The sequence below is a fragment of the Onychostruthus taczanowskii genome, unplaced genomic scaffold, assembly GCF_017590055.1.
Source record: "Onychostruthus taczanowskii isolate IOZ18803 unplaced genomic scaffold, ASM1759005v1 scaffold31, whole genome shotgun sequence".
Lineage (NCBI taxonomy): Eukaryota > Metazoa > Chordata > Aves > Passeriformes > Passeridae > Onychostruthus > Onychostruthus taczanowskii.
Window position 1 is genome coordinate 4,153,339 of NW_024500461.1, and position 20,332 is coordinate 4,173,670.

The 20,332-nt window shown below is 39.6% G+C and overlaps 1 protein-coding gene across 3 annotated transcripts in view; it reads right to left on the reverse strand.

Annotated features, from left to right (window-relative positions):
* Positions 1 to 19,393, reverse strand: part of KITLG (KIT ligand) — a 56,575-nt gene extending 37,182 nt beyond the window's left edge. For 2 of the 3 annotated variants that reach the window (XM_041409783.1, XM_041409780.1), the window contains exon 1: positions 19,114 to 19,392. In XM_041409783.1, the coding sequence (XP_041265717.1) occupies positions 19,114 to 19,128 (15 nt within the window). In that variant the 5' untranslated portion in view covers positions 19,129 to 19,392. Of the gene's footprint in view, positions 1 to 19,113 lie in introns of all 3 variants that reach the window. The other variant, XM_041409781.1, reaches the window with a different exon arrangement.
* Positions 19,394 to 20,332: the final 939 nt, after the last annotated feature.

Below are 20,332 nucleotides of genomic sequence, written 5' to 3' on the forward strand. Positions count from 1 at the left end.
TATTCAGGTCAATGGATAAAAGGTAGTCCCAAACCTGTTAAGTGCTAATGCAGAACTACTTTTTCTCCAATATTTTCCTTTTTCAGCTGGAAGGAGAAACCATTCTCTAGTTCTGCCAAGTTATTCACATCTATTTCCTGAATCAGACAAATTTAAGATATGTAGTCTTAACAGTGCTGAGAAAATGATGAGTCACACCATTCTTTCCCACCATCCAGACCTTGGGAAAACCGGGAGGCTGCTTAAGACTATATGCCAACTTCATTTCATATGACCTCAGGCCGATTGCTATTATCCTCTACCCCTTGCAGCTCTTCTTGACAGATGTGGCTGGCACATCCAGCCAATGTGCTACTGTTGCACTTGGTAAGGAGCATCCAAACTCCAGCTGAGTTTGGTGTTTCAGCTGAAACCAAGATGAATGTGATAAGCAAGAACTGTAAATTGATAGAGAGTTTGCCTTGCAAATCAATGCAATTCAGGTATTTTGCAATTACATTCATTAACTACAAAAAAGTCTTTTTAATTTGTGAATTAACATATTTATTTTCAATCTCTGTAAGGATACCATTGCAAAATATTTGGCTGTTCTAAAAATATAAGCTCTGGCTCTTTAAAAATATTATCTGATCCATAATAAATTCTGTCCACTCTTTAATCTCCCTTGACAATCAGGGATTCAGGCAGTTTCTATGCATCCTAAACTTGTCCTGGATGACAGCCAGTTTGTTTAGTTCCCAAGTACTGGGAAGTGAAGTTACCAAGAGACAGGTAATTATACACGAATGTTGCCTCTGGAACTCGTGTTAAAAGCGTCTGAATAAATATTTACTGATAATAATCCATCAGGTGGCATTCTAGTTCAGTAAAAGAGCCAGGAGATTTAAAGGACAAAAGTGTTTCAGTTGGAAGAAAGGATAAGAATTTTAAAAATGTCTATATTTTGAAAGAAATCTTCCTATAAAATCAGAATAAGAGATTATTAGGATCTCCAGAGGTCCGGCACTTAGCAGTCTTTTTAGGACATGTGTACTGGCAAGAGAGATTTTCTTTTCCACTTCTTCTAAAATTCCACAGCGAACTTCCAGGACTGATACTGAAATTTTGTCATCTTTCTATCTATAGAGTGACAAAGGCCAATACTTTCTTGTCCTGTAACAAAGGCACTGAGATCCAAATACATGCACAATCAAAACAGAAATTAGAAGACCAGACTTCAGTTGACTCAACAAAACCTCCCAAAAACTTCAAAGAGGAAGATGTCTTCTTTTTTTTTTCCCTACTGGGAACTTATGGAATTTCAGCGTAGATCCAAAGGCATTTTTAAGTAATTTGAAAGGGAAGGCAACATAAGATACAAGATTCTCTTTCCAGGGAGGACAAGCTCCTCACACTATATGGAGGTGGATGATCTGTCTTCCTCAGGGAATAAAAAGTCATCCTCTTAGATCAAATACTTAATTAAAGATTTTTTTTCTAAAGATCAATTTCAGAGATCTTGTTTGTTTGCCAAGTTCTTAAAAAAAAAAAATCCACCATATTAAATATTCTTTTGAATTATAATGAAAATATATACCAAGCAATCTTCTTTAATCTTGGACTTTCAAGCACCAGTAAAGGACAGGAAATAAGACTTGTTATAGAGATTCTGTACTGGATCTTTAATTCTTACCATCTGCTACAAATTATATGTTGTTTGGGTTGGAAGAACTATTACACTGGCAAAATAAATTAAAATAAATAAAATAATCTAGAAAAGTGAAAACAGTTATTTTGATATTTGGCACACACCAGAACACATGTACATGATGAAAATGTCTTCCCTTCTATATCATTCTTAGTATGAAGCAAAAAATGTTAAGTGGATTCTTAGTCTCTCACGCACAGAAACTTTGCTAGATAATAAACTGCATTATTAATCTGAAGAATTTTCAGTTTATGCTCAAGCCTGTGGAAAGCAAACAAAAGGAAAAAATACTTATACAAAATTAAAAGGAGTTTAGGTGCTTTTCTTTTTTTTTTTCCCTTTATTTTGAATTATTTTATACTTTTTTTATATAAGCAGGGGATGATTTTTGAAATTTAAATCACAGAATTATCAACTTGGTTTTAAATCAAAGACGTTCTCAGAAAGACACTGTTCTGTTTCTGGGCTCTGAATTTTTTTGACAACATCCCTGACCGGCTGTATCTTTATAGAGATATAAATCCAGAACTCATTTCTCTGACCTGCTTGATATGAGACCTCATTACAAAAGGGTAATTGCTGAACACAGACTGAAACTAGATGCCAGTATAGTCGAGACTGTGTTTCAAGCACTTACCTTAACTGTATCACATTTTTACAATTACAAGCTTAGCTGTGATTAAAGAATGCTGTTTGGAGCTCTTTGATATGCCAACACAGAATAAGCTTTGACAGTGCTGATGGATGACAGTTTTTCACATCACTATTGTACTACGTATTGGAAGACTATTCATTTCCTGACTTTTTATTGTTGCTGTCTACATTAGTGGTCTACAAGAACACTCAGAATAAGGTGAGGAAACAGAGTTTGCGTTAATTATATGGTTTTTATCATGACAAATATCATGGGATCCAACCCCAGTAGTTTTCCTCAGTCCCTCTCTCATTGTGGAGGTCTCATGACCAACATCAGGCAAATGTGGTCCTCTGCCATCTATTCAGAATGACTTTGGCATTGGCATTGGCATCATCTGCTACTAAAAGAAAATTATATTAATAACCTGAATTACAACATACAGGGATAGGTCTAGCCAGTCCTCCTTGACTGACATTCAGAAGATTGATATTCTTGGAGCATAAATCTCTTCAGTAACTTTACCTGCCCTGTGCCACAGCAGGTATCGGTTTTCAAAGACACTGTGGGCTTCAGGTAACTCCTGAGATAGGTAGGCTCCAATAACACTTTTTTGTACCCCACTCCTTTGATAAGATAGCTTATATTTTTAATAGGACTGGATAATACCAAATAGAAAGAGTGGAGTGGAGTGAAGTGGGATTGGAGGGAATAGTCGCAGAATTATTCAGGTTGGAAAATACTTCTAAGATCAAGTCCAACTGTAAACTGAGCATTGCCACCACTAAATCATGTCTCTAAGCATCACATCTATACATCTTCAAAATACCTCTGGGGTTGATAACTCAATCACTTCCCTAGGCAGCCTGTGCCAGTGCTTGGCCACCATTTTGGTAAAGAAATTTTTCCTAATGTCCAACCTAAACACTCCATAGCACAACTTGAGGCCTCTTGTTCTATCGCTCAATACTTGGGAGAAGAAATCAATTCTCACCTGGCTAAAAACTCCTTTCAGGTGACTGTAGAGAGCTTATTACTCTTCTGAGCTTCCTTTTCTCCAGGCAAAACAGCTGCCCACCTCCCTTAGCTGTTTCTCATAACACTTGTGCTCCAGACCCTTCACCAGCTCTGCTGCCCTTTTCTGGACACGCTCCAGCACCTCAGTGTTCTCCTTGGAGTAAAGTATTCAGAACTGAACAGAGGATCTGAAGTGAATCTTGGGAAATTATCCCAGATTTTCACTGTTCTGATGCTTAAAAGCCTGGTACTGTCCAGTGTAAGTGACAGTGGACAATGAGTTCTCATGGAAAAGCTGCTCCTTTGCTTCTGCATTTATACTCCCATCTTTCTGGTGTGTTGTCTTCATGTAATTACGAAAATCAACCCTACTATTTGAGTCTTTGCTCTGCATAATTAAAAAGTCCATTTGACTTTCATTGCTTCATGACAAAAAAGCAACATAAACTCCCCCCAAATCTCATGGAAATAAACAAAATTTTCTCTCTTACATCTTCTCAGATTACAAATTTTACTTATTTACTTTCTACAGTACCTTAGTTTCACAGACTCTCCTCTCCAGAAAGTATAAATATAGGATTGCCCTAACTCTTACTAAGCATTGTTACAACTGTCACAGTGGGTGCAGCATCCAACCAGGTGTTTGCTTCTCAAGTGAAGACAAAGAAACCAACACTAAGTCAGGCAACCTTTAAATGGGATCTCTCCTCATTAGTCAGAGCAGTTTCTCCCATTGATAAGTAACTGTTGACATAAAAAGTATACCCAATCTACTTTTCACAAAAGCTGGCTTCTTTGGATATATTCCAGACAGCAGCACCTGCATCAACTTAAAAAGGTTTGAAACAGGAAATAAAAAGTTTTCATTTTGATCCCCCAAAAACCCCAGCTGAGAACTTTCCAAATTATGATGTAACTTGTATGTTGGTGAGGAAAGTGATTTTGTATTTTGAAGAGTGTTGTGGTTTAACCCCAGATAGCAACTAAGCACTACACAGCTGCTCATTCCCTCTTCCTCCCCAGTGGGATCTGGTAGAGAATCAGAAGAGTAAAAGCAGGAAAACCCACAGGCTGAGATCAAGACAGTTTAAGGGGACATAAAAAGAAGAAAACAATAAGGGTAAAAATAGTAACAAAATAATTAGAATATACAAAAACTAGTAATGCACAATTCCAATGCTCACCACCTACTGACCTGCCAGTTCCCAAGCAGCAGTGGCCCTCAGCCAGATTTCCCCCCAGTTTACATGGTGAGCGTGATGCCATATGCCACGGAATATCCCTCTAGCCAGTTTGGGTCACCTGTCCTGGCCATGTCCCCTCCTAGATTCTTGTGCCCCTCCAGCCTTCTCACTGGCAAGGCATGAGAAGCTGAGAAGTCTTTGACTTAGGGCAAGGTCTACTTAGCGACAACTAAAAACATCAGCATGTCATCAACATTATTCTCATACTAAATCCAAAATACCAATGCTATACCAGCTATTAGGAAGAAAATCACCTCTATCCTTGCTCAAACCAGTACAAAGAGATTTAGAAAAATAAAACAATGAACAAATCAGACAGTTAGCTAGGTCTGTGGTAAAAGTTTTCAACACCAACTACAACACTGATGAAAGAAGATCATTCTGCTCTACGGCTGGATTAAATCTTTGATCTTTTGGGAAATAAATAAGAGATATTTAAGTTTCCTTCTATCACCAGTCGTGACACATAAAATTTTAAACATAAGTAATAAAAACTGTTCTTTATTCTTTCAGAATTCAAAAGATGCTTTTATAAGCATTATTCTAAACCTAAATTATTACCTTGGGGCATGTATCAGGGATGAAAAGTATTTTGAAGACATTGATCTCCTGTACCATGAGAGAGTGCCATTACACAACTCAGCTACATAAATGGGGTAAGGTTATGGTCTTCCATAGTGAAGCCTGCATTTCTGCTCCTTCTTGCTATTTTTCATCACAAAATTTACTTTATCCCATACAATGTCTATTAATGATGTGCCATTCATGATTTAGAAACATGACTTTACAGACTGAATGCTATGTTTTACAAGCATCTTGTATACTGTGCCATAAAAGAATAAATGAGGAAAATTCAACAAAACAGGGCCTTGTTTGCCAGAAACAGTTTGAGATTTAAATAAAATACATAATCCTTTCCACATCATGTTCTGTCTGTTTTGAACAAAACATGTTGTTAGGCAATGAAGTCAGCTTCTGGTCCCATAAACAGCCCGTGGGGACATTTTAAAAATTGTCCATAGTCAGTTTTTACAAAAACTGCCAAAGGTTTTGGTAAGATACTTTGGTAGGGCAAAAGATTAAAAGCACTTACAGGCAAGCTGCTTAAGAGCCAGCATACTAAAAAACCAAGAAAGTGAAAAATGGAACCCACATCTCCTGTTCTTGGTGTTAAGTTTTCATCAAGAGATACATTCATCAAGAGATACAAGAAAACCCCTGAGGACTTTCAACATGTTAAACATCTTTGTCTCAACAAAAACTCTGTTCTTTGTACAGAGCATTTCTTGATACTGCAGTTACTTGACCATTATTCAGCATGTCTGTCAAGGTACTTCCCTAGGAAATGTATAAGTTTAAACCTTACCATTCAAAAACATGGAGCCCGTGATTCCATATTTGTCAATCACCAAACAAATTTTCATTCAGCTGATCACAAAAACACTGCTAGGCTTCCATTTCCTCTAAAACTATATATTTCTGAAGTTTCACTAGATCTTGAATAAATACTTCTTATCAGTTTACCTGAGAAGCTGAGCTGCACATGCTAGTAGTGCTCCAAGAAATGTTTACGAGAATCATGCAGGTTTATCTTAGCCTTTTCCAAATAACACAAAATAAGATAAAATCAGGTTTAAAATGCTTTCTGACTGGGGAAAAAAGCTCCACAAAATGCCATAACTTTTTCCAAATCCCTATTTCAACTCAGTTCTCTCATATGTCTGACAGGATTTTATTTCCTACATAATTTGAATTGCATGTCTTCCTACACATATACAAAACCAAAGTGAATAATTTAGCTTTAAGGTAATGAACTGTAAAAGATCTGTACATTACATTTACACTCTTATTAGAATATATGCACATTAAGAATGGATCTACATTTTTTTGTGGAAAGGATATTTATCCAAAGCAATAGACCAACGTATGAGATTATTCTCAAATGCCTTGAAGCTTGTGAGACTGCAGACAAATCAGGTAAGAGACACATCAAATTAGAAACTAATCTTCAAAATATTTAAGTATGCTTGCAAGACAACGTAAGCGCTGGGCAGCCAATAAGCCATTTACCTCAGCAAGCTGGAATTACAAACACATTATGCCTTGTCTTAAAGTAATTACATTAGTATATTAGTAAGAAAAATCAACGGTAGTTTTTTTCAGGTTTTTGATCTAAACCAAAAACATTTTCATATGCCAAAAATACTTTAGTTGTTATTATTATTGTAACTGAGTATTTTTACAGTAGAAAACAAGCATCAATTCCTTTCTCAAGATGCACTAAAATGCATCATGCCATTGTTAATTCTAAAAATTCTTTCTGAAATTATTTCCTGGGGCATATGTTGCTGGGTTTTTTAAGAAAGCAAATTGTCAGAATGGCCATTTTAAGAATTTCAACCCGTATGTAATGTTTTTCCAGGAAAATGTAAGTTTAAGATGGCAAAAATGGGGTGGGACTGATCAAAATGCTTCCTTTAACACAAAAATTCAGCAACTGTATTACTGCATCAGAAACTCAAGCATATTTTTAATTCCTATGCACCTCTAAAAGTGCACACATTTTTGAGTGCTTTTTCATGCTAACACTGAAGTGCTGTACAAGTGTATCTTTCATTGATGGTACATGTAAGCTCTAGTTTTCCATGGCTAGAGCTGTGCGTCAACTTTACATAAAATTTTGACTTCTCACCACTGAGAGTCACATGGTAAAAGAATGATCTTTCAGTATAAACATCTCAGCTGTCACTACTTTCACATGTAATTGAAGTTCAGCTACAATGTATCTTAAAAGTGTTTTCCTTTCCTCTAAGCTAAAGGCTGAATTGTTACAGATGGTAATTTTGGCAGATGGTTGTATATGAAACTGAGTTTATAACTAGGCCAAACCTGACTTGTACAATTAAGGCAATGAAGTTTTGAAAAATAAGAAGCGTCAAACCAGTACATGATTAGTCTGGTGCCCACCAAAAGCTGAGGAAACCTGATCATTCAGATTTACAGAATACATTGCCTATATGAACATTTCATCAGAATTGCAAAAACATTTCATGCACAGAGTGTAAACTGAAATAACCATGGTGTTTTACCTACTTAAGTGTATAATCCCTTTTTCTTCAGTCGAGGCTAATGAGATGGACTGAAGCCATCTAACAGCTCCCTGCTGCTGAGAGGGGGCTCCTTCTCCGCAGCTTCCCTCCCTCTGACATTCACCCGACCCCTAAGCAAGCCAGTAAATTCAAAGGCAGTGACTAGCCAATTCAGCTGAGAGACAAAAAGTAATCCCTGAGGAATGAGCAGAGGAGATGAGATGAGCAAGGATGAGAAGACTTGGACTACCCCTTTGTGGATGTGACCTCTTGGGCTTGCTCTAACATATATCAAGCTGCATTTCAAGACATATTATATCCAGTGTCAAAAACCGTTCCAGACTGGTAATTTTGTGTTAAGGTGGCATTGCCAGTTTTAACCTCTTCTGTTAAATATTTATTTATTCTTGTACCAAGAAAGGATCAGTAATGTCCAGCAATCATTCTTTCTACTACTTTCTGCATATCATTCAGTAGTTTCTTGAACTTTCAGTCTCTCTTCATATGCAAATTGCTCCCTTATAATGCTTTTGCCTATCTTAAGATTCTTATTTCTGTTATGCTCTTTTTTTCAATGGGAAAACAAGAACTTTTTTCAGGATGGCTGATGAACACTATCATAAAAGCACTCTTCCTTCAAATTTCTCTTTCTGCTCCTACTTCATCCTGCTAGGCTGTCTGATTTGTTGTACTATGGGCACAATATAGGGATTTTTCATTCATTTTCTTGACCAAGCATTGCTACAAGAACATAAATAAGAGCTTGTAAGTAGCTTTCAGAAGTAATTGAAATGGCCGTTATTAATTCAGTTACAATTAGTTCAAAACATTCCTTCCAAAATACATCCCCCTTGCTCTTCAACACAACAAACTCCACTTGCCATCATGCCATCTGTTCTCCCATCTCCTCTAAACCTTTACAAAGTTCCTCAGAACCTCTTTTAGTTTCAATTAACCTGAGTAATTTATGTAGCTTGCACATGTTGTCATCAGTCTGTGAACCCTATTACCAGATTGAACTGTATGAGGTTACTGACAATTAGAGAACATTACCTTTTAGGTTTTTGCCATGTTACAAATTAATGACTTGTTCCAACACTCTGTCCTAATTAATTTTTTTCCCTCAAACTGTTATGATAAGAGAGATACACCGTGGGGCTACTTAGGTTTTTTATTAGGTCTTTATTTTTCAATAATCTAAGTAAGTAATTTCCATTCTTTCTCCTTGTTCATCCATTTCAAAACACATTTTGTGCATTGAATGCATTTCTTTTACAGGAACTGGGCTTTTCTTTTCCTTTCATTGAACTCTATTAATACAGAGTTTCCATCTGCCTTCTACCAAGCAAATTAAATACAGCAAGATCTGCTAGCAATGCAACAATAGAGGCAAGCTGGTAAGAAAAATTCTTTTAAACTCTGGACATATTCATTAATTTTAAAGACAAGAATTAAGACTTAATGTGTTAAGAGGTGCTATATATTTAAGAAAACGAAAAAACACCATGTTCACTAGTTCTATGAAGTTATAATCACCTTGTCTTTACCTTAAAATTAACCCAACTTACAATTTGTATCCTGCCCTTAACATTACATCTGTTTACACAAACTGTATTTTTAATATCCTGGTGGTTTGTGGGTGGGTTTAGAGGATTTTTGGGGGGTTTTTTTTGTTTTGTTTTATTTGTTTGGTTTTGGTTTTGATTGGGATTTGTATAGACTAACAACAGCAAACTCCATCAAAGTGTTTCTGGTATTCCAATGTTTCCCCACAATTCTGCTATGTGTCCAGGAAGAACATGCACATTACTATGATACATACCAACATGCAAGTGCTCACAGCTTACTTCAGTTAAGAGACACAGGATAAACCCCAGCTAACTTCATCATCACAAAATTGTGACCACAAAATTAATATCAAATGTCATTCACATGATATCTCAATGTTTTTTTTTGAGTTATGCTAACTAGAGAGAACTTTAATACCTAATCTTAAACCTGAAGCTCTACTTGTGGCTTTCCTTAAAAAAAAAAACCCACAGAAATTGTGGGGTAAACATTCCAAAAAGAAGTTAATTCATTCAGCTTACACTATGGAAAAGCACACACAACTGCACAGAAAAAAATCTGAGAAAAAAAAGCTCCCTAAGTCTTTACAGTTCTGAAGAAATATAAATGTTTATTAGATACAAATGACTATAAAACATAACTGTTACACCAGTAACACAGTATTATGAACTTAGTTAAATAACTGAGATTATGTATTAGGTATTCTCACAGCATCTGCAACACAACAAGACACAACACTTTGAAAAAAACAGCTATTTTACCTTACTTTTACTGATAACTTTCACAGAGGTTACTCATTAAAAAATGGAACTGTAAATCACATATAGTGTGATACAGAGCTTTTACATTTGGTCAAAAGTTTTCATGTGAATTAGAAAGAATGGCAGCTGCCAGCAGTGAAATAATTCTGGCATATGTTCAACAGCATCCTTGTTACAGATGTGCTGATAGAAAAACTCATACAAATATTGACACAATATAATATGTTTTCTAGGATTATTGTTACACCTAGTTCTCAAATGCTTCCTAGGATCATTCTTATTAAAGAAAACACATTAATTTGCCTGGCCTATTATGAAATTCCTTTGGCTTCCATAATTAATCTCACAGAAAATATAACCCATTGTTGAGATTAGTGTAAATATCCTCAGAACATATACTTTTCAATGCCTGCACTCTAAAATTCCAGTAAGACTAGCTATGCATTTTCATAATTAATACAATTTTTAGCAAGTTTACTTGAGTGACATTTATCAATTTTTACAGGAGAAAAAATCTTCCCAGTTTTACAGGTATTGTGCCATTTACGTTGAAATAAGTAATGGAGCATGTATGCTAAGAAGATGACTCCATCATAGTGAATAAAGCCCAAAAAACCCATAATTGTTTGATAAATAACACTTTGAACAGGTATTAATTCAACAGTAACTGAAATAGTGTTCTTGGATGCAATGGACTTGTTTCAATAGAAATAAACCAGATTTTAGTAGGCTAAAAGCAGATTAGCTTCACAGATGTCTCAGGCCATTTGCAAATGTCAACAACATTCTGTTACAGTGGGAAATGACCAACAGTACTGTAGAGAATCTGACCATTACTGGCAAATGTTGAGCTGATCCCTAGAACCTGCATGTGAGAAGAGGTTTTGGTTTTTTTTTTAATGCACTGAGGAGAATGAGAAGATAAAAATTCATTTCAGTTATTTAAAGAACTTATTAGACCATAACTTTTTAAAAGTAAAATGAAAGCACCAAATCAGGCATTTCTCACTTGGTTAGGTAACAGAGCTGAGAGGCAAAGGGGAAAGCAAGAACAACTACTTCTAAATGCATTTCCTTTAAAAAAATTTTTAAAAGCAAGAATTTTCTTCATATATTAAGAAAATTACTGACTTTACAGAGAAAAAAAAGTATTATCACTTCTAGAAACGGCAAACCAGTATTTCAGGGGGCTGTAATAATAGATTGCAAGCATTGTAAAACAAAAAAACCAACATATTCCCCGGAACAATGGATTCATTCTATCCTGTCCAAAGAGACACTTTGTTTCTACAGATGATAAAAAATACAGCGACACCAGGCTATTCAGAGGACTAATATTTGAAGTGGGCCCCAAAAGGTAATGGGAAATAAAAATGCCAGAGAAAATACAGAGAACCTACACTGGACATGAAGCTTAAGGTGTATGGGAGCAAACAAGATGCTGATAGACACACCTGCAGTACTGTGGATACTAGAAGTGATGAAGGTCTGTTGTCAGAGGTGAGGACACCGACTTAAACACAATAGAGGGTGGGAAAGCTCCACAAAGAAATGAAGATACTTTTCTGTCTTAAGGGGAAGAGGTGATAAACTTGCTGTCATTTTCAGATGTGGCCTTGAGCTATGATGGTAGGGAAAAAAAATCCAGAAGAAAATGGAGTATTATGAACATCATTTGACTTGAGACTGGAGTCAATTTTTAAAAATAGCAAGTTTTTCACTTATTTTAGTAGCCTGAAACACTGCCTAGTATTACACTATTAATGGAACAAACACTGAAGAAATACATCTAAACAGTTTGGAACAGACTACAATTATGGCCACAATTTTTAGAGTGCATGGCAAATCTAGGGCACATTCTTTGCCAGGGATTATAATACAGAAGATCAAAGCACCTTCAGTGACAGTATTTAAATATACAGTTTAAAGAAAGGTTTGCATTTCCTAGAAAATAAAGCAATGCCCATCAGAATCATTTAAACTGGTGTCAAATACAGCACTGGCAGCTTTTGCTGTTAGAACAGAAATGCAATCCACACATTGCTGAAGCACAGTAACTTGAAAAAGACACCAATTATGAATACTGGAGATACATTTTTTCCCTCCTTTTTAAAATAACCACCAAAAAGCTCTGTTTATTCAGGAACATGTTTTTTAATCCAAACGAAAGAGGGTGCCAAGCAGTGTTATACAAGCTTCCTAAATTCATTTGGCTGACTAATGCTCCTATTCCTGCATGCTTCAAAGTAGTAAAAGAAAAACAAATCTCAGGAAGAACTGACATTCAGATCTGTATCAGCTTAAAGACATAATGCATAATATTGTCTGCTTGCTATTTAATGCAAAAGACAAATTTTGCTGAGTTCACTTAATAAGGAGCAAATGGAGGGTGGAAATTAGAGGGTTGGAAGTTAGGACTTTTTTACAATAGACTATTAGCATGTTTAAATTTCAACCTCCCTAAATTTCTAATAACTTCTTTTCATTTAGTGAATTATTTTGCATATATACAGCATATTATTAATTTAAATGTATCATGTCTGACTCCTTAGTGTCTTACTTCAATTAGACCACAAAAGCCAGCACCTTGGTATCATACTCCCATTTTATACAATTATGAAATCTCCATAAAGATACAGGAATTTTTTTGGACCAACATGAAATGGTGGAAGAAACTTTCCTACACACTTTAAACCCTCCACATTTACAGGAACTTTACAACATCAAATATTATATATTATTTTATATCACTATTATACACTAATATAATATTTAAAGTTTAAATATATTATAGTAATTTCTTTTAAATTAATTTTTTATATCAGTGTATTACACCACATTTTCAGAATGTGTTATGTACACATCATCAAGTTCATTCTTTTGTTGCTGTATGCTTTGCACGGAGTTCATTTTGTGTTTTAAACAGAGATAGATTGCCAGGACATGCACAACTTGGTTTTACAGTCTGACTTATACTGCCAGAATAACTTTTTTCCAAAAGTAATTAAGAGGTCATGTGTTACTAAACAGACCAAAGAATCCATCCAGTAATGATGTATCATGCTGCAAACATAAAAGGAAGACATACCTTGGTCTGCTTCTAGGAAGCAAGCATAAGCTCATGAGAAAAGTTACGAAACAGTGTGATTCATTTAGGAGGAAAGATACTGGAAGGTTATCAATACAAGTCATCCTGAGTACATCAAGTACAGCAATTCCAGCCATAGCAAATGCAGAATTTAGGTCCACAATAAATACACTGCATACACTTCACACATCTCTAAAGCTGTATTTAGGGTGCTTCTAAAAACTTCTCAAAGTATATCTAAAGAAGAGATGACAGAGCTAATTGGACTAAATTTATCCTTGGCCTTAACTGTCAGTGAACTGATGTCCCTGGAGCTGATGGCAGCAGAACAAATGAAAGGCAGAAGGCCTGCTAAATAAGACACTGGATAAGGGTTTATTGTCACTAAGACATTTAAGGTGATTGAAGCCAGGTTCAGTCACATGGGACTGGCCAAGCTAACAAGAACAGATACGACAGACAGACTGATATTTTCAGACTCTGACTTGAAAATGCTTAAATCTTTCTTAAATCTGTGAATTAGGAGTTGTGGTCGGAAATAGTCTCCCCCACATTCTTAGCTCATGTGTAAGCCACCCTCAAGATTGAACAAATAAACCTTCAACAGAACAGCTTCAACAAGATAAACTAGATAGTCAGAAGCTTCCCAGAGACTTAGGATGCTACCTAAGAAAATATGTGAACGTGTGTCTCTCTCACTCTAGTGCGTATGCTCACGTAAATTTTTCTAGATTAGCTTTTCAGTCTGGATTGAATCAAAGTTGTTCATAAACTCAAAATTGCTGTAGACCATGCATGCATCCTTTTGTGACAGCCCAGACTAAACCTGCATACTTTGCAGAGCATCAGTCTAAGCTGAAGAGTGTAGCCCACTGCCTGGCCCAGCTCTGAGGCTGTCAGGACACAATACCTCTCTCTTACCTCCCAGCTCTGCTGTCTAAAACTAGTGAGAAGACAGTGAAGGTAGAAGACGACTGAAATACCCAGCTGGACTCCTACAAATTCTTCACTGGACCATTAACAAACACATGTGAATGACTGTTATACAGGTGCCAGATCACAGGTGGGAGAAAGGGTGGCTCTTGTGGCTTGGGCTAAATATGATCTTGAGGGTCCTAAACTCAATTTTCTCCATCGGGTAGGTTTTCCAGCAAAAGTGAAGAAAAAGAAAAATAACCAAGTGTTCTTTAGTAGCAGTGAAAGTTTAGGGCTGGGAGGTAAGTGAAAGGTGACCTTTCAGAAGACCTGCTTGAGAGACCCTTCCAGGAGCACTGACCACTGTGAAGCAGCAGTTGGCCCTGCAACAGAGGAGCCTGCACTCAGTCCCCCAAACCTGCACCACATGGTCCCACTTTTACTGTTGCTTCAAGTGGTGATGAAATAGCTTGAAGCTAAGCATTTACCTCCCCGCTTTGCAAAACATTGTCCTCCACAGTATGGCTGCAAAGTAGTGAGAACCATAATACCTGCAGTGGTATTTTGCTGATGCTAGATCTGATGTTATTTTCACCTTGCACAAAAAATTAGGTCTGCTCCACATAGCAACAATAATGGAAAAACACATATAGAGCAGAAAATTCCTAATGAGATTTAAAATCATTACTGTATTCATCTACCTTGTATAATTTAAACCTGGTTTAAACAGAAACAGCAACCAATCATTCACCCAATGGTTATTAGATAAGTGTAGGAAATCAGATGACAATTATTTCCTATACTAATATGATCCAAAGTGTTCATAAATCTGAACTCCTAAACTGGCTTTTATTCAGACATACAGTATAATTAATGTCTCCATTATCATACTATCAAAGACCTCTGATATTGTACATGCTACCAGCTTTAATAAAATAAAATACTTAACACCATTTTTATTTTGTCATATTTTCATTCACATACTAATAGATGTCTGACACTATGTTTGTCAATAAGTAAAACCATCCAGCAAAGAAATCAGTATTTCACATGCTCCCTGCAGCCAGTTATTTCAGCATCGGTAATATTTACAAAAAGTCAGTTTTGCAGGTTTACATATGACTGGGTAGGCAATACAAACATGGGCCAAACAATAAAATTAAAAGAGAAGTGCTACCCCTTGCCACTCGCCTTACATTCATCCATCTCCTTCTCCCACAAACACACGGGGAAAAACACAACTAACAAAAAACAAGCGGTTTTACAGTGTGTTTAAAAGGCTCAGGTTTGGCACACCAAAGAAAGACCAGGGCAAGAACAAGCACTTTCGTTTTCATGTCAGCTCCCACAACACTCAAATGGAATTGCGTAGGGAGATTTTTCCTTCCTTTGCTTCTAATAAATGGGTGTTGTGTTTACATACTGCATACTGAGCATTGCCCATCTGAAGCCAAGGGCTGCATCTTGCCAACTCTTAACTTTCATACAATATGGTGATTACATGAGCCAGCATACCATTAAATCACATAACAAAACTTGGAAAATGGCACTGTCAGCTTGCAGAGCCGTACCTGAAGGACTGACATGCAGTGCATAAAGGGAAAAACCAAATTTCAGTGCAATGGCAAAACTGGGTCAGGAGAAGACTGGGTTACTGGCCTCACTTTAAACGACAAAGCCAAGTGCCAAATAGTTCACAGAGATAAAAACTTGCAGATGCATAATAAAAGCAGGTGAAGAAAATAAATAAATAAAAAGATCAGTAAACATTCCTTACAAAACGCTCCCCCACCCCTGAATCTTTCAGATCATCTGCTATTTATTCTCCATAGGACTCTTTATTCCAGGATGTTCTTTCCAGCTGCAGTACTTGCAAACTGGCTTCCCTTGAGCAGAGGCAAAACCAGGGGAACAGAGACCTTAGTCCATTGCTTAACATGAATAGCACAGCATCTTTCTGGCTACAGCAAATTCTCTATTTAATGAGCAGCAGATCTATAACTGCCATGAGCTCCAAACATCTTCCAGTTCCTAAGTGTTCATTTTTTGAAGAATGAGCAAGAGAGACTGATGATCAGAAGTCACTATTTCCCCTAAAAGCAAGCTCACACCAAGGTATCAGGTATCTGATTTGCATTTCTGATTTAGCCTGCTGATAAGAGACTAGAAGTGCCAATCTAAGTACTAATTCTTTTTCCAGTACCGGTCCACAATAATCTCTACAAAGGCTTCCACTTTAGTGACACAAACATACAGACAAGACAACCTAAGATGGTAATTTAACTGCCAATAATTTCACATTCAGAGGTAGAAAGCTGTGCTGAAATCTAAGACACTTTCAATACTGAGGTTTCTAAGAGGATGTGCATCTAACTTACTGCAGGAGATCTAGTGCCTGAACCATGTATCTGTGACACCTTATCAGCCTTCAGAGCTACACCATAGGTGACCCCGCTTTGCAACATATTTCTTAGTAACTTAATCCTATTTAGATTGTCTTCAAATCACACAAAGAACAAGCAAATCAGAGAACTGCTACATGTTTTTGCAAGATCATATCACACTGCCTTCACTAACCCTGTTTATTCAAATTGTAAAAGGCTGTCCAGACGTCAGTGATATTTTATTTGTTGTCATGTTAGCATGCAAAAGGACATAAACTCACTTCTGATAATAGCTTTAATTACTAAGTATATAAGCCTACAAATCCTCTCATCCAAGTAATCCTTCAATAAGATTAATTCATGGAAATAGCCTCATTGAAAAAGGATTTGTATGACTGAACCCTAAAAGCTTAATCACTTCTTTAAGGAAATCATGACTTACAAAGAAAAATCCAGGTGTTGGTATGTTTAAAACAGGGGGGTTATATAGCCATCAAACCACGGAGTTTCATAAACATCACTTCTAGGACTGACACCATTGGGGAATGTGCAGTTCCTGTGGTTTCTCAGGTTAAGACTGATTTAAATAAACGGACCAAGTTGCTCAGATTGAGTCTAGTGCTCTACACAACTCTTCTTTCAGCACTTTCGTTGTACTGACGTATGACTCAGCTACTCCTTCAGCTGCACTAGTTGTATATTATCACTCTGCAACATTACCTCAAAGATCAAAATCCCTGATTTATTTTAAACAATATCCAGGCATTACCAAGTGTTTGCAAGGCTCAGTGAGTGTGTGGTTCTTGCTATCTGTACTATGTCTGTTGCAGAATATTTTATTGTAAGAAATATTAACCTTTTTCCTGGTTTTCTGATCTTGTTCTTTCCACTATGACAGTTACCAGTCTAGATAATGACTGAAGTAGCCACAGGAGAGCATATAGATTAAGGTTTACTTTAATGTGTCGAGTGCCCTCAAGTGCTTAAGTCCTCTTTCTTGTACCCACTTCACTTGCTCTCTTTCTTTGCACAGGGTCTTCATGGTTTTAATGGCAAGTCTTCTTGAAGTATCTCCTGCTCTGATCACCTTGGAATGATTAATGGTTTGGTATCACATTTGTTTGCTACTCTTTAAAATATAGGAAACAACCCTTTGGAGAACTAGGAGTCTGTCAGTGCCTCCAAAAAGCAGGAAGCATAACTGCTTGAAGGCTGACAGATGCTTCACCACCATGACAAGAAGCTGTTCCACAGGCTACAGCTTGTGAGTCCCTGAGTCAAGCCATATGGTCCTGAATGCCAAGATTGCCTGTCTTTCCCAGTTTACTGGGAGAGAGGGATTGTTCCTGCTTTCCTCTGAATTTGCAAAAGTAGTCTGTTGACTTTTATAAGTTTACAGTTCAAATGCAATAAAATGCTTGACTGCTTCCACTCATAAATCCTCCTTCGTAAACACATAAACACGGCTCTCAGACTTTAAGAGACCCTTCACAATTAATAATCTATTCAGCACATGTAAATAATTGTGTATACAGGGTCTGAAACATCTTTGTTCAAGGCATCTATAGCAATCTAATGTGAATAACAGCAATGGATATACATTGCTAAAATTCAGAGCTGATAATTTAAGATAAAACCCCAGTATACTCCAGCATCACAAAAATTAAGCCTCCAAGTTTTAAGTTCTTAAACATGGGTACATTCTCCAGTGCTTCGGTCAGGTGAAATTTAATATTTCAGAAAATGAGAATTTCTAATTCTTCTCATCTCTTGAAAAAAATATTTAACTACTCAAGATACTTTGGTACGATCTTTTTTTAAGATATGTTTTATGTCTTTTCCAGTGACTGTATTCTGAAGTGTCTTCACTGGTGTGTAGGTGACCCAGCAATTGCCAAGAAACAGACGAAGGCAAAAAGTATCTCGCTTCTATCGCAGAAATGTAGGAGGAGGGAAAAGCCCCCAGCGCAGAGGCAGCGAGGGGCGTGCGTGTCCATGCATTGTTCTCTCCCGGAGCAGTCCTGGCTCTCGCTGGGGTCTGCCCAGATAGAGGGTACCGGCACCTTGCGAAGCCCAGCCTTAAACTTTCTCCTGTTAAGAGTTTCCTTGAGCCATTTCTCGTTACAGTTTTCCACTCATGTCTGTCCCTTGCTTCCTTCTAAAAAACGTATAGCATATTGATGAAATCTCTACAGAACCTGCAGAAATAATGGCAAGGCTCCCGCAGCGGCACTTCCCGGCGGGATGCAGGAGGACGAAGGGCGAAATGCCGGGGTTCCCACAGCACCCTCCCGGCGCCGCACGCTGGAGCGGCGTGCGGGGAGACACCGGGAACCACAGCCACTGCACCGCCGCCCCCGATTATTTCATGTTCTCGCACTCGTCAGGGTAACACTGACAACTCATTTACTACGGCAATTTTTCCCAGTGCCTTCCGAGATCTCCCAAGGCTCGACCGCTGGTCCGGCCGCCTGCTGCAACTTTTCCAGGGGCTGCGGAACGCCGAGGGCAAGACCGGGCGGCATTTTTTTTTTTCTCCCCCTCACCTCGCTCCCCCAGCCCGTTCCCCGGCGGCAGCGGCTCCCACCCCCGGCGGGTACCCCCCATCTCTCGGACAGCCCGGGAGCCGCCCGGCGGCTGCCCCGGCCCGCGCCCCTCCGCGCCTGCGGCCCCGCGCCCGCGGGCCGGTGGGCGCCCCCCGCCGCCGCCGCCCGGCCGCACTCACTTGTGCCTTCTTCATAAGGAACGGCAGCGCTGCAGTCCAGCCCAGCCGGCCGTGTGCAAACTCCCTTCAGCGGAACTGTAGCTCCAGCATAATGCAGCAGCCGATAGTCCACGCATTGGGGTTGCCCACGGCGAGCCCCGCGCTGCCTCCGCCCGTCCCGCCGCCGCTCCGCGCGCCCCGCTGCGCCCCCTCCCCACGGCCTGAGCGTCCGCGCTCACTGAAGCCACCGCCGGTCTCCGGCCAGGTCTTTTATATCTCCGATCTGCCTCCAACCGCGGCGGCGGCGGCAGCCCAGGCAGGACACGCCTTTCCCCTCCCTCCCGCCCTCCCGGAGGACCGGGAGCCCAGGCAGACCCTGCGGGGCGGGGGAAACCCGAGTTAACTTGGGGCAAGTTGGAGGCAGGAACAAGCCGAGCCTGCCCCCCGCCAGCGCCGGAGGGGAGCGGGGCCGCGCGGCGGGGAGCGGCGGGCGGGGATGCGGCGGGGGGGTGTGGGCATGCCGGGCGGGGGGCGCTGGGTACCGGCCCCGGGGGTGGGTGCACAGGGTTCCTCCCGCCCGGTGCCGGGGCTTCCGCGGTGCCCGGGACGGGCGATGCCAGCCGAGCGCGGGGAGCGGGGCGGGGGCTCCGGCCCTGCCCGCGGTGGGCTCCGGCAGCGTGCGGGAAAGCCGCACGCCGCAGCGGCATTTGAGGTCAGCCAGGCTGCGGGCGCAGAGCCAAGTCCTTGGGTTGGGTCCCCCCACCCACGCTGGGGAAAAGGGGGGTGCTCCCCGGCTGAACCCGCCGCTGGGCGCCGACTCGGCCCGCGGCGGGGAGGGCAGCGGGCTCGGAGGCTGGCGGGGCTCCCAGCCGGTGCCCGGTGTTCCCAGCGGAGCGGCCGCTGCAGCGGCGCGCACAGCCGGGGCGGCAGCCCTGGGTTTGCCATTGCCATTCCAGTGCTGCTTTCCCATACTCGGTGAATGCAAGTTAAGCACTGGGGTAAGCATTTCAGCTGAAGCTTAGAAACTCCTTTACCTGCTCCAGACACAGAAAAAATTGTTGAGCAGTGCCTCCTAATGCTTCTTCAAAGGTGATCCTGCGGGTCTTTTCACATGCTGTTACAATTTGCATCCCGTGTAAATAATGCATTAGTGTTGGGTGTGGAAAAGCGACTTGACTTACTGCTTGGAGTCTTCTGGCCAATCCATCACAGCAGCAGCCACAGAATTTGAGTCCTCTTT